This window comes from Emys orbicularis, chromosome 10, assembly GCF_028017835.1.
Source record: "Emys orbicularis isolate rEmyOrb1 chromosome 10, rEmyOrb1.hap1, whole genome shotgun sequence".
Taxonomy (NCBI): domain Eukaryota; kingdom Metazoa; phylum Chordata; order Testudines; family Emydidae; genus Emys; species Emys orbicularis.
In genome coordinates this window covers 13,519,522-13,533,007 of record NC_088692.1, presented here as the reverse complement: position 1 = coordinate 13,533,007, position 13,486 = coordinate 13,519,522, and the positions used below count along the sequence as shown (strand labels likewise).

General features: G+C 45.4%; 1 protein-coding gene across 1 annotated transcript in view; it reads right to left on the bottom strand.

Annotated features, from left to right (window-relative positions):
• Positions 1-13,486, bottom strand: part of PRKAR1B (protein kinase cAMP-dependent type I regulatory subunit beta) — a 128,333-nt gene that overhangs the window by 97,562 nt on the left and 17,285 nt on the right. Inside the window, exons 2-3 of the mRNA XM_065412334.1 lie at positions 10,931-11,101; positions 5,053-5,144 (exon numbers count right to left, since the gene is read on the bottom strand). Of these exons, the coding sequence (XP_065268406.1) occupies positions 5,053-5,144; positions 10,931-11,101 (263 nt within the window). The remainder of the gene's footprint in view (positions 1-5,052; positions 5,145-10,930; positions 11,102-13,486) is intronic.

Genomic DNA, 13,486 nt, shown 5'->3' with positions numbered 1-13,486 from the left:
TATACTGGCCAAGCAAAATCTGCCCTCTATTTATTTGTTTTTAACGAAAAGTAAAGTTACAAATGCAATGAAACTACAGGGTGTGTAATGAAAACAGCATAGCTGTGGTGTCCTGTTGCTTAAATACCTTGCTCCTGAACGGTGCTGTATTAGGTTTCTTCCACATCTATGAAGCATTCCAGCTGGACTGCAACCAGTATTTTAATAAACTATGATCTTATGCAGTAGTGAATAAAGTTTATAACAGTCATAATTCCCTTGAAATCCATTAATCAACAGAAATTTCAACAAATATTTTAACATGGGAGTGACAGGACAGCAACTAAAGATCATCTGTTAACGGTGGAAGGAACCCTTTTCTCATTTTAATCTCCATGTGTCTGTAGCAACTCACTAATCTATTTCATTTATAATTCACACACAAAAAAACGGTCTCAGCAAAGATTTAAGATGTTAGCCTGTGATGAGTTTGCACATTACTAAGACTTCATTATTCTTATAAAAATGTACTCCAGTGCATTTGCTAGTTCATTATGCAATATTCTGATAAATAATTAAAACTAGACAACACTTGTCAAGGTATAATGAGTGTGTTTTGTGAAGCACTGTCATTGCTTTACCTTTAGGTTTTACTGTTTGTTAATTTTCTTGCCAATTTAACAAGAAGTCAGTAATGGGTCTCTGGGACATCAGTGTAAGTGTATGTGGGGTCGTACTCTGTGTTTAATAGGCCAGATCACTGGCTAAGGATGATGTGCAGGTAGCACAATATGAGTGTGTATGAGTGCATGTGCACACATGGCTTAAAGCTAATCTTCGTTTTCCTCTAATCCTGCTATAGCCTCTATGCTGAGGTAGTCCTCCTGTGCCAAGTGAGACCAGCAGCTCACTTAGGGGTGAAATCCTGCTCCCATTCAACACAATGGGAAAGCTCCCATTCACTCCAATGACACAGGACCAAGCTCTTAGTCATTTTAAGCTTGTAGGCCGGGGTGGGCAAACTTTTTGGCCCGAGGGCCACATCTGAGTGGGGAAATTGCATGCAGGGCCATGAATGTAGGGCTGGGACAGGGGCTTGGGGTGTGGGAGGGAGTGCGGGGTGTGGGAGGGGGCGTGGGGTGCAGGAAGGGCCTCAGGGCAAGGGGTTGGGGTGATGGAGGTGTGTGGGGTGCAGGAGGGGGCTCAGGGCAGGGGGTTGGGGTGCAGGAGGGGGTGCGGAGTGCAGGAGGGGGCTCAGAGCAGGGGGTTGGGGCGCAGGAGGGGTGTGGGGTTCAGCAGAGGGCTCAGGGCAGGGGGTTGGGGTATAGGAGGGGTGCGGGGTGCAGCAGGGGGCTCAGGGCAGGGGGTTAGGGGCTCAGGGCAGGGGGTTAGGGTGCAGAAGAGGTTCGGGGTGCAGCAGGGGGCTCAGGGCAGGGTGTTTGAGTGCAGGAGGGGTGCAGGGTGCGGCAGGGGGCTCCGGCCCAGCGCCGCTTACCTTGAGCAGCTCCGGGGTGGCAGCAGCATGCAGCAGGGCTAAGGCAGGCTCCCTGCCTGCCCTGGCCCCGCGCTGCTCCTGGAAGCGGCCGGCACCACGTCCCTGCGGCCCCTGGGGGAGGAGGTGGCAGAGGGCGCCATGCGCTGCCCTCGCCTGCGGGTACCTCCTCCGAAGCTCCCAGCCAATGGGAGCTGCGGGGGGCGGTGCCTGCAGGTGAGGGCAGTGCGCGGAGCCCTTCCTCTCTTCCCCCCACCCCGGGCCGCAGGGACGTGGTGCTGGGCACTTCTGGGAGCGGGGCTGACAATCCCACAGGCCGGATCCAAAGCCCTGACGGGCAAGAGCCAGCCCGCGGGCCGTTGTTTGCCCACCCCTGTTGTAGGCAGTCTAGATAAGTCAGAACATTTCACCAATAGCACTGCTGGGAAACCAACCCCTTGATTTTAAACTGAGCACTGTTTAATACCAATGCAGTTACATTTTATCTGCTGCTTGTAGCCCTTTTCTGTATACCATTACATTACTTAGTGTATGGGGGTGAGGTAGATCCCTGTTACTCATAGCACCATATTTGGGAAAGGATGCTATTACAGATTCTCCATAATGATGTCATGAATGATGCTATCTTAGGCCCCAGTTCAGCAAGGTACATGCCTAATTTTAAGCATGTGAGTAGTCCCATAGAAGTCAAAGTATACATGAGAAATGGGAAAATGTACATTGCACTACCATGCTGAATTGGGGTCTTACACCATACCTCCACAGCTTGTGACCAATGAATAATCCACAGGTCTCCTCGACTACTCAGCCATGAAGCAGATAAAAATAAAGTTCTCTTGCAGAATTGATTCTGACAAGAAGGAAAAGTGCAAGAGACCAACAGCTCTACACTGTATTTGTTGGTTTGTTTGTTTTGTGGGTGACAACGGTTATTTAGCACCCAATTTTGGAAGAGGGATGACAATAAAATAATGATCCAGTGATCACAGACACCGCAAGATGAGATGCTGATTGCAGAAAAAACCCACTGCTGCGTAGGAGAGGAAATATTATCCCCAAGATCGCCAGTCATTCAGAAACACAGATATTTCTGAAGAGGACAAAATACAAGTCATACACTCTTGCTTTTGCTTAGCTACATGCTTGCATCAGTAAGACACAGAGTGGCAGCAATGACGGTAGTGTATCCCGGTTTGCTGACTTCTCGGCACTTGACAGCATGAGACCGGACTAGAGCAATGAGGTATGATGTCAAGAGGAAATTCATTAAGATTCAAAGACCAACCAATTGCAGACAGCAGCCTTGTCTGAAAAAAGCAGAATGTATCCGTCCTTCTGAGATTTCCATCTCTTTGGATGTGGATGAGAGCTTGTCGTACACGCTACAGGGCTTGATTGTGGCATGGAGCCCCAGCCCCACGCAGGGGGATAGTGCAGAACTGAGTGCTGCAGAGGAACACCAGGAGGGCGAATCTCTCCTGGAACATCTGCCAGCAACGGGGAACGTGCAAGCTGCACCATGCCGCTCTGCAGCCAGACAGTTTGGTGGGCAGATGCAAAGGGGGAATGGCCCTCCCTCTTTTCTGCTCCTTTAGGGGAAATTTGCTCGCCAGGGAGAAAGCAATCCCTGCACTCCCCAGACTGCAGCAACAGATTGTCTCTAACCCTTATGTGGTGTGCACAAGGAGGTGAAATGCTCCCTGCACACTTTCCCTTCCCTATGTCCACGTACCCATAATAGGATAAGGGACACTAGCTCACAGAATTAGGTGAGATGTGAGAAATAGTATACAGGGGTTGAGCCATCACCTTGAGCCACGCCTGCTGATTTAGACCTGGGAAAGCAAAACTGTCTTTCCTTCATTTTTTCTCTGCTGAAATATTCTTAAAACATTTGTTTAGCCATAAATACTTGTCCATTCAATTTGTACCCGATGGTGGTGAAAATACTCTTCCACTGCTTGCATATGTTAATAGTCTTATACAGCAGATATGTACTGGGAATTACATATCTGGGAAAGTTAGAAGGTATTATATGGAAAGTTAATGCCCTCCTAATTACTCTGGAGAGTGGCACTCTAATGGGATCTCATGGTAATTAGACTGTTTAACTGCCTCTGACGATGTTTAGTTGATGTCTAGTATAAGTAGGAATCTGTAAATAAATGTATGCTTAACTCTAAGCATGCGAGTAGCCTCATTGAAGGATTGTGTTGGTGTTGCTACCCATGTTAAAACCCCAGTGTAGACAAGGCCTTAGTTCCTAGCTGATAAATAAGGCTACATAATAAGGCTACATTTATGTCACGGATGTCATGGAAGTCACAGAATCTGTGACTTCCAGAGACCTGTGACTTCCAGAGACCCCCTTGACATTCTCTGCTTCAGCAGAGGAGCTGCGGGACTCTGGAGCGGGCAGCTAGCGGGGTCCTGGCAGGGTCCCAGCGACAGGCGACAGCAGCAACAGGGGGGCCCCCTGCAAGGTTCCAGCGAAAGGTGACAGACTCCTGAGGGGGCCCTCCTCAGGGTTCCAGCGATGGGCGACAGCCATGCGGGGTGGTGGGAGGCAAGGGGGACGCCTCGGGTGAGTGGTTGGGGTGTCCCATTTTCTCTTTGGGAAATCTCCCTGCAGCTCCCAGCCACTGTGGGTGGAGGGGGGACCCCTTGCAGCTTCCAGCTGCTGTGGGCAGAGGGGAAACCCCACAGCTCCCAGCCACCACCGCGGTGAGAAACCATGGAGCCGCAGCAGCAAAAGTCACAGATAGGTCACAGCTTCCGTGAATGTTTGTTTATTGCCTGTGACCTGTCCATGACTTTTACTAAAAATAATCATGCCAAAGTCTTAGCCTTACTGATAAACAATATGAATTAGAAAGAAAACAGAGTAAGAAATCCCACTGAGGGGCAAATCCTAAGAATCCTTGGAAACAGAAGCAGGTCTGCTCTGAAAGGAGAAGGGAGTGCTCACTGAATTTGAGAGAGCTGTGCACCCTCCGCCCACACAATCTGTAGGGCTTCCCTGCCTGGGAAGGTGAGGAAAAGGCAGAGTGTGGAAAAGAGGATCCAGTTCTCCACTTTTTGGCAAAACCATATAAGGGGCTTGGAGCCTGAAGGACCCTTTGGGGAGAGGCTCTGCAGCTGCTCTGTGATTCAGCATTACACATACACACTCTCTGCCCTGTATACCTGGCCAGCACCTGTCCATGGCTTCACTCCTTCCTATGCTCCCTGCCCCTCCAGGCTGCCATGTTCTCCCAGAAGGTAGGAACAAAGCAATCCCTGCACACCCCTGAATTCAGGAACTGCTATTCCGAATGGATCTTACACGGCTCATGGAAGGGAGAGAAGCTCCACTGGCCATCCCCTCCTTACTCACCCCCACTATGTCCCTGCATAAGGGCTGGGTAGACTCTGGCCACAATCCAAATCCACCAATACCCCATGGGAGAGGCTCTAAGTCCCATAAAGCTTTCTAGGCTGCAATAGCATATGCGTCAAGTTTTATGGAGGATTTGTCTTTAGTTCAAGTAATGTATTCCACTAATTCAAAAAGCTGAGATAATAAGAACACCTCCTCATACCTTCTCTCATTGTCATCAAGGTGAGCAAAGAGCACATTCTTGGAGATGGCTTTTGCCAGAGCAGTCATTGTTTTATAGTCCTTTGGAATAACCTGTGGGGGAAAAGAAACACACAAAGTTACAGTTGTGGATTTGTTTCATTATATATCTTGATGTCTAAAAGACTGCATTACTTAATAAAGCTTATGCCCAAATAAATCTGTTAGTCTTTAAGATGCCACCGGACTCCTTGTTGTTTTTGTGGATACAGACTAACACGGCTACCCCCTGATACTTGTCAATATGATGGATGCAGCTTGTTTCACATTGCTGAGTCAGATTTATAATTTAATATAAAACCAGCAAGAAAGCAATACATTCCAATTTCGACAGCCTGGGTACAAGAATTAATGTTACTAATATAACAATCAGAACAGATATGTATGGTAGTCTCTCCTCCTCTTGCCCCTCCTCACCTCATAAAATATCCTTATACAGTACAGGGCAAAAATTCAGCAGGAACTGACAGCAGCTACGCAGACTTCTTTCATATTTCATGTATTTTTTTAATAGACTGAGAAAAACACTTTCCATACACTTCCTCTCCCCAAAGCAACATCAGAAGCAATCTACCTCTAAACATAAAACGTGAGTGATGTTTCTCTGCCTTACAAAATACAAACATGTGACCTATTCATTTTTTATTGTGAAAATTTTTTCTTTATCAGTCCATAACATCAAACCAGTGTATTAACAGTATTACTGTATGGTCTGGAAGCAGCTGCATTAAAGGAAGCAGACATCAGAAGGCTGGAGGCAGTAGAGATATTCAGAAGATGGCAGATGTAACATGGAATGATTGTAAGACAAATGAAGAAGTTAGAGGGAGAGTAGGATGTGAAACCAGGGTTTGGGATTGGCTGCAATCAAAAAGATTACAATGGCGGAGACACCATATCAAACAGATGATAGGATGCCAGAGAAAATAATGCAAGTGCAACCAAGGTCAGTCCGACCTACAGGCTGACCACTGACTAGATGCGGGACATCATATGCAGGGACAGGACCAGGCTGGGTGTAATGGAAAGACAAGTCAGAGACAGGAATATATGGCAATGCTTTACTGCTCCCCTTGTCTTAAAGATGCTCCAGGATGAATAATGGTGAAAAAATATTCTGGCAATTGACACAATCTTATGAAACAAACAGAACTCCTGCATTATTTCAGTTACTGTACACATTCCTATGTTGGAAGCGTCTCCAATCTCCCACCAAAAAATTAATTAAAGAAAATAAGTTAATTAAGCAAAAGGAAAATATTTTGAGTTCTGGAGTATAATCACAAAGGAAGAGCAATCTACATTTTTGCAGAAATCCCACAGAACAAAGAGCTGGCCTTCATATCACCAATGAAGTCTATAGTCTGAAAAGTAAAGCATCTGACAGTATTTTAGGACGTGTCTGTGACAGACAGACTTTATCCTGATCTAGCAGGGAAAGGGTTAACAATTTGCCATAGGAGGAGCCACAGACACTCAGGAGGGGTGGAGACAGGTGCGAAGAGGGGAAGTCTTCCTCTCATTTCATGTAAAAGGGCCCTTAAGGGAGTACAGGGGAAGAAATAAGTGAGAATGGGAGATATGCTTCTGTACGGTCCTTCCTCCACTCAAAAGGGATGAGCTTTATTTTGCTTAGTTTAGAATCTCTTTGACCCCACAGACGCTGTGAGTGAGAGGAAGCCTAAAAAGACTAAACAACTTCTTTTTGTTATCCCTTTCAAACTGCGCGGGGAAAAATCCCAAGAGACAAGAGTGAAGAGCTGGCCTTGGGGCTTTTATTGTTGTTTTTTCCCTAACCCCTCTTTAATTTAGGCAGAAGTAAGCCATTTTCCCAATGGGAGAAAGGGTTGTTTTCAGCTGTTCGTCCCTTCCCTTATTAATCTGGCAGGGAAGGGATCTTGATTAGGCCAGAGAGCCATATTGCCAACCCAGACAGAGGAAGGCTATTTCCAGTGGGGGGAATGATGCATGACAACCCTCTTGCAGTGTCAAACAAAGAACAACCCTAGAATTATTTTAAGGAAAAGTGCCATTGTCTATAATGCAGAGATTCTCAAACTGGGGGTCGGGACCCCTCAGGGGGTCACAAGGTTATTACACGGGGGGTCGCAAGCTGTCAGCCTCCACCCCAAACCCCGCTTTGCCTCCAGCATTTATAATGGTTTTAAATATATAAAAAAGTGTTTTTAATTTATAAGGGGGGGGGGTCACACTCAGAGACTTGCTATGTGAAAGGGGTCACCAGTAAAAAAGTTTGAGAGCCTCTGCTATAATGGTATGCTAAACTATAGTACAGGGGTAGGCAACCTATGGCACGCGGGCCGAAGGCAGCCTGCGAGCTGATTTTCAGTGGCACTCACACTGCCCGGGTCCTGGCCACCGGTCCGGGAGGCTCTGCATTTTAATTTAATTTTAAATGAAGCTTTTTAAACATTTTAAAAACCTTATTTACTTTACATACAACAATAGTTTAGTTATATATTATAGACTTATAGAAAGAGACCTTCTAAAAACATTAAAATGTATTACTGACACGCAAAACCTTAAATTAGAGTGAATAAATGAAGACTCGGCACACCGCTTCTGAAAGTTTGCCGACCCCTGCTATGGTATATGGTTTAGTCACTAGGTGGCACTATGTGTAAAATACCTTATTTAAACACACTTCTGCCAGCTGGCAGAGCATTAAAGGATCTTATGATGAACACCTCTGGTCTGTATAAGCAAGCTCTGTAGCCAGTCCATATCTGGTACAGAATAATGTGATAGCCACCTTGGTAAAGGCTCAAAGGCTGAATTATATCTTCACCAACACAGCTCCCATCTTTTCCTGTGTTGTGATATATATACTGCTTACTGTATTTTTCACTCCATGCATCTGATGAGGTGGGTTTTAGCCCACGAACGCTTATGCCCAAATAAATTTGTTAGTCTCTAAGGCGCCACAAGGACTCCTCGTTGTTTCAGCTCCCATTGATTTCCTCTAGTCAAAGGTGTAGAGAAGTCAATGGAAGCACATATACTTACCAGAGGGCAACATTTCACCTTCACTTGAGTAGAGAGTCAGAATTCCTAATATCAAAATAAGAGTTAGACGCAAGCTAGCTCACTATGAGAAAAGCTCAGAGCTTATTGTTAGTGTCCTACCCTGCCAGAGAAACACTGGTGTGAGTTCTAGTCCTGGTCTCTTGCTGCATGATTCTAGAGAGGCTGGAAACATCCTGGATGTTCCATATGTCATTTTCTCCTTTCATATCTGCATTGTAGGTGGCTCTGTCACCCATACTTCTGCAACATCCTGAGTAGATTCATGTGCTGATGACACTGAAGAAAGTATTCCAACACAACCTCCTAGTTCTTTATTCCTTCGCATTACAAATATCCCCCTAGAATATTATTTAAACACAGTCTGCTTCTAAGAAATTAATTTCATATCATCTCTATGCAGAACACAGTAAATAATCTGTACTGTACTTCGAGCTTTGCAGCAACTGCCTGTCAAGACTCACTGCGAGCCTGTCCTGACATCATTGTTGATAGAAGGAAACAAACAAAGTTGTGTTAATTTCAGGTTCAGTTAGGAACATAAGAAAACAATCCAAAGGAATATGGAGGAACACTTCCACTGATCTTCAGAAGAGTTGGATTGGGCCCGTAATGAGCAGAGATAAATTTTGGGGGGTGGAGGTTAAAGTTTCTAAAGGAGATATTAAGAACTGTGGAGAGAAAATACTAAGTAGTTGAAAGTGCCTTTTAAAATATCATGTAAATGCTTTTTTAAACAGTGCCATGCATTAACAGTTTAACTATAGCGTTTTTTAAAATGTACTGGATAAAATGTGCTGGATAGTTGCCAGCATTATTTGACTTAAATGCTGGGAGAATACTCTTCTCTAATTGGCTTTAGGCTGAAAGCTCTCCCAGGTGTCTGTTTCTTGTGCGGGAAGATGCAATAGCAGTCAGTGAGCTCATACCATAAAAGGATGACAAAGGCATGCACAATCACAAACAGAAAAAAATACCCTGCCCAAAAGTAATGGTTGACAAAATGTGTTCCTATCAAATAAACTCTTTTTGGTGGGAGAGCTACTTCAGACATTGGAGCAACAGCTGTTGCTGGAGGTAACTGTTAGCCAACATTTGCTAGTGAAGAAAAAAAATCTTTCCACCCATTGACACCAGATGCCTACAATAATGTTGACACCCAAAAGCAATGAAATTATTGAAACAGTTGCACATGTGTAAATTGGCATTCATGGGCCAATCCTGGAAAGGGAGCCAGGCAGCCTATGTGGATCCCTTGCAGGACAACAAATATTCATGTTAATTTTTAACAAGTTAATATTTCTAATTAAAAATACTACCGTACTATGTATTATAGGCCAATGTTTTTTAGAGAGCTCAGAATCCACAATTAGGGCCAGATCTTCTACACAGTGGGTGCTCAGTTATTCTTAAAATTTGTCAATAAATGTCACAATAGGAGATGGTGAGTGCAGAGCTGTTTTGTACATCTGAGCCCAACTGTGGGGACTGAGCGCTTGAAAATCTGGCCCATAATGTCCAGTATTTCTGGTGTCACTTATTGATTCATCTAAGATATGCAAAGCTTCTGCAAAGCCAAGTTTAATACTTTATGAATCTCTAATATAAAATTAGAAATACCTGACGATGAATGTGGGAAGTCTAATTAGATAATGAAAGACCTCATCTAATGAAAATAAAAATAAATCCATGCCAGTGATGTAAGAGTTGACCTACATGCTCAGAAATAATCTGCACAACACCTTCAAAAGATGAGCCTGGGATCTAAAAACCATGGATTTAACAGAGACGCAAGTTTTATGGCCCATGCCAACAATTTGTAATGCACTCTTCTGCCTACCACACCTCCTTTGCCATAGGACTGCAAATGTGTTTAAGTGCCCACTTCATTTTACGTGGTCTCCTATAACATGTGCAAACTCCTTATGCTTAACAATCTGTCCCGCCACGTACTTAGCTGTCACACTATGGCTACCTTTTCCAGTCCTGAGGAAGAGTTCTGTGAAGCTTGAAAGCTTATCTGCTCCACCAACAGAACTTGGTCCAATAAAACATATTACCTCACCCACCTTGTCTCTGTAGAAATGACCTTAAAATTTCTGAAGGAAATGTCAGAGGGGGCTGATAACTTCTGAATAGTGCACGTTGAGATACATCCTCAGTTTCAAGCATTGGGGAAAGCTCATATGAGTCAAATTCTGCCCAATAGGAGTCTTGCTTGATTACGGATCACAGAACTGAACCACCATATCTGACTAGGTTAAGCACTATTTATACCCTCAGGTGCTTCCATTGGGAATTTCCACAGCAAACTGACCCAAACAGGAGCATTGGTGTGGTAAATCTTATCTGCCTTTTCATGAAAGCTCTGCAGGGACTGATCTCCTTGTCTTAGATTAGCCTACAAATTGCCATGCACATCTCATGGCAAACTGAAATAATGGCTGGAGGGGAATTTAAGATTATGATGGGGCTAAAGCCTATGTCTGTCAATGGCAAGATGAGCAAAAGTCCATGCTCTTGGGACCACCAGCCAAAGATTAAACACATTTAATTTTATAAACATAAATTGATTTGGTTGAAAGAGCTCCATGAAGTAGAGTCCAGGGCTTCCACAGACTGTAAACTTCTAGTTCTTGCTTTGTTTATTCTTAATTTGTGCTTGGCATTTCTTCAGAAGCAGTGGCAATATAAAATGACCCAACCATTGCAAATGATGCTTTACAGAGTAAAATGTAAACAGATCACTTGATAGCAACTATTTGATTCTGAAGTGTATGTTACAAACACGTTACCTTTCTAACATAAGAAACAGCATCTTCCTCAGTGTACACCTCAGCACTGACACCTCCCCTTCTGCGTCGAGCTTTCACCACCGGGTTTGGAGGAGGAGGAGAAATCTCATCATCATGAGAATCTGACTGGGAATTAGATTTCTGCCGAGCCAATATTTGTTTGCATTCTTCCTGTAAGTGAAAAGAAGACAGAGATTTATTTTCCAATGGGAGCTGGGGGGGGGGGGGCTGTGCCTCCTGGATCCTGGCCCCCCTGCCTAGGACCCGGACCTGCTGGCTGCTTCCAGGGCGTGCGCAGTGTGGTGCCAGGACAGGCAGCATGCTGCATCTCTGATCAGGAGCTGCCCGAGGTAATCCCACGCCCCAACACCAAGCCCCAACCTCCTGCCCCAGCCCTGAGCTCCCCCCCAAAACCTGGAGCACCTTCCTGCACCCCTCATCCCTGGCCCCATTCCAGCCCCCTCCCGCACTCCAAATCCCTCGGCCCCACTCCCCAGCCTGGAGCCCCTTCCTGCACCCCAAACCCCTCATGCCTGGCCCCACCGCAGAGCCATCACCCCCAGCCCAGAGCCCTCATCCCCTCCCACACCCTAACCCCCTGCCTTAACCTGCAGCCTCCTCCCGCACTCCAAATCCCTCATCCCCAGCCCCACCCCCACCCCAGAGCATGCACCCCCAGCCAGAGTCCTCACCCCCTCCTCCACCCCAGCTCCCTGCCCCAGCCCGGAGCCCCCTCCTGCACCCTGAACCCCTCATTTCTGGCCCCACCCTGGAGCCTGCACTCCCAGTTATAGTCCTCACCCCCTCCCACACCTCAACCCCCTACCCCAGCCCAGTGAAAGTAAGTGAGGGTGGGGGAGAGCGAGCCACCAAGCGGGGGGGAATGTAGTGCGTGGGGGGCGTGGCCTCTGGGAAGGGGTGGGAAGGGGCGTGGCCTCTGGGAAAAGGGCAGGGCTAGTGTGTTTGGTTTTGTGCGACTAGAAAGTTGGCAACCGTACCAGGAGGTGGCACTGGGTTTGCTAACCACTGGGCCACCTAACCCATCAAGGACTCTATTACGCTGCATAATGTATAATAAAGTGCCATAATGCTAGACCTGACTCTCTCTCTCTCACCAGAACACAGCAAAAATGCTGGCTGACCTTTTTCAAGAGGTTGCATATTCTGGAATCTCCACTGCTGGGGACCAATTCTAATCTCACTCCTGACTTATGATAGTGTAAGCAACTCCCCTGAAGTCAATGGAGTTACATCCATGTAAAAACTGAATAAATGAGATCTGAGTCAGTCCCTGGAGTACAATGAAAATTGATGGCTGGTTTAGCGCCAGCTGGCCAAAAGAAAGGCTGTGTTCCAAATTGCCACTCCTGGAAAACAATATAGAAAACGATGGGGAATCCCTGAAGAGGGGAGAGAAACAGTATGGGGGAGAAGTCCTGGGAGTTACAAATGTGTGTGGCAGTCAATGATGTTTATCAAAATGTATCATGATCCACTGAATTTGTTTCACTTCCCCAGAATTTAATTTAACAAAACTACTTTCACAGTAGCACTCAAAGTCCCCAGTAAGATTAGTGCCCCATTGTGCTGGATGGTGATACCAAAAAACAGCCCCTGTCTTGGAAATTCTTATCTAATTTGTGTGCAACACATGGAGGGAGTGGAGGAGGAAGGATGAGGGTACCAGTGATAGACATGTGGTTAATTACCATCTTAACCAGTTGGTTTTGTTGACACAGGAAATGAGTTATGGTTAGCTCATCAGGTATGACACCAGAAAAGAGTGTGCTACATAAAATGTGTCCTGTTTTACTGGCACATGTCCACAACTTTAAAGCTTGTAAGAAAAACAGATGATTAATACATGGTTTGCCATCGATGTTTATGAATGTCTGACAAATCCAGCTATGCTGCTTATCATTTCTGGTCTTGTTCTAGTCACTTTCCCCACTCTCACTGATACTGCTTCCTTTCTTAATCCAAAAGTACTTTTTACATCAACACTGATTATATTGCTGGTGGCTGGGTTAAGGCACAAATTAGTATTTCTCAAGCTGCATAATTCAAAATGACAGCTCCCAGCACATCCCTGTTTTGGTCAAAGATAATTTTTAAGATCTAGATTACTGAACTTTTCTGGAGACCAACAGAGAAATACAACTTCTGGGCTGACGAAAGGCTTGATTCTGCAGCATGCCGAGTGTGCTCCTGTGGGAGACGAGCTCCCTTTATTATTTGGAATCCTAGGCACTACTGCAAGACCCATTGTGCTCGGTGCTGTACAGGCACAGAACAAACTGATTTTATGGGAGTATTCACCAACTTGCAAAATAGAGCTCCAAGCTATGAAAATTTCTTCAATTCTATCTCAAACTATAAATCATGCGGTTAGAGGACGGCTAGACTAGATTTTCATACACTCTCAGAACAATTAACCATACAGAACATTCTCACCAGATTCCTCCCCACAACACACACAGTAAGGGTCTGGATGCACTGTCTTATTGAGTAGAAGTATCCAGTGACAGCAAAGCAAACATTCTTAAAGAACATACA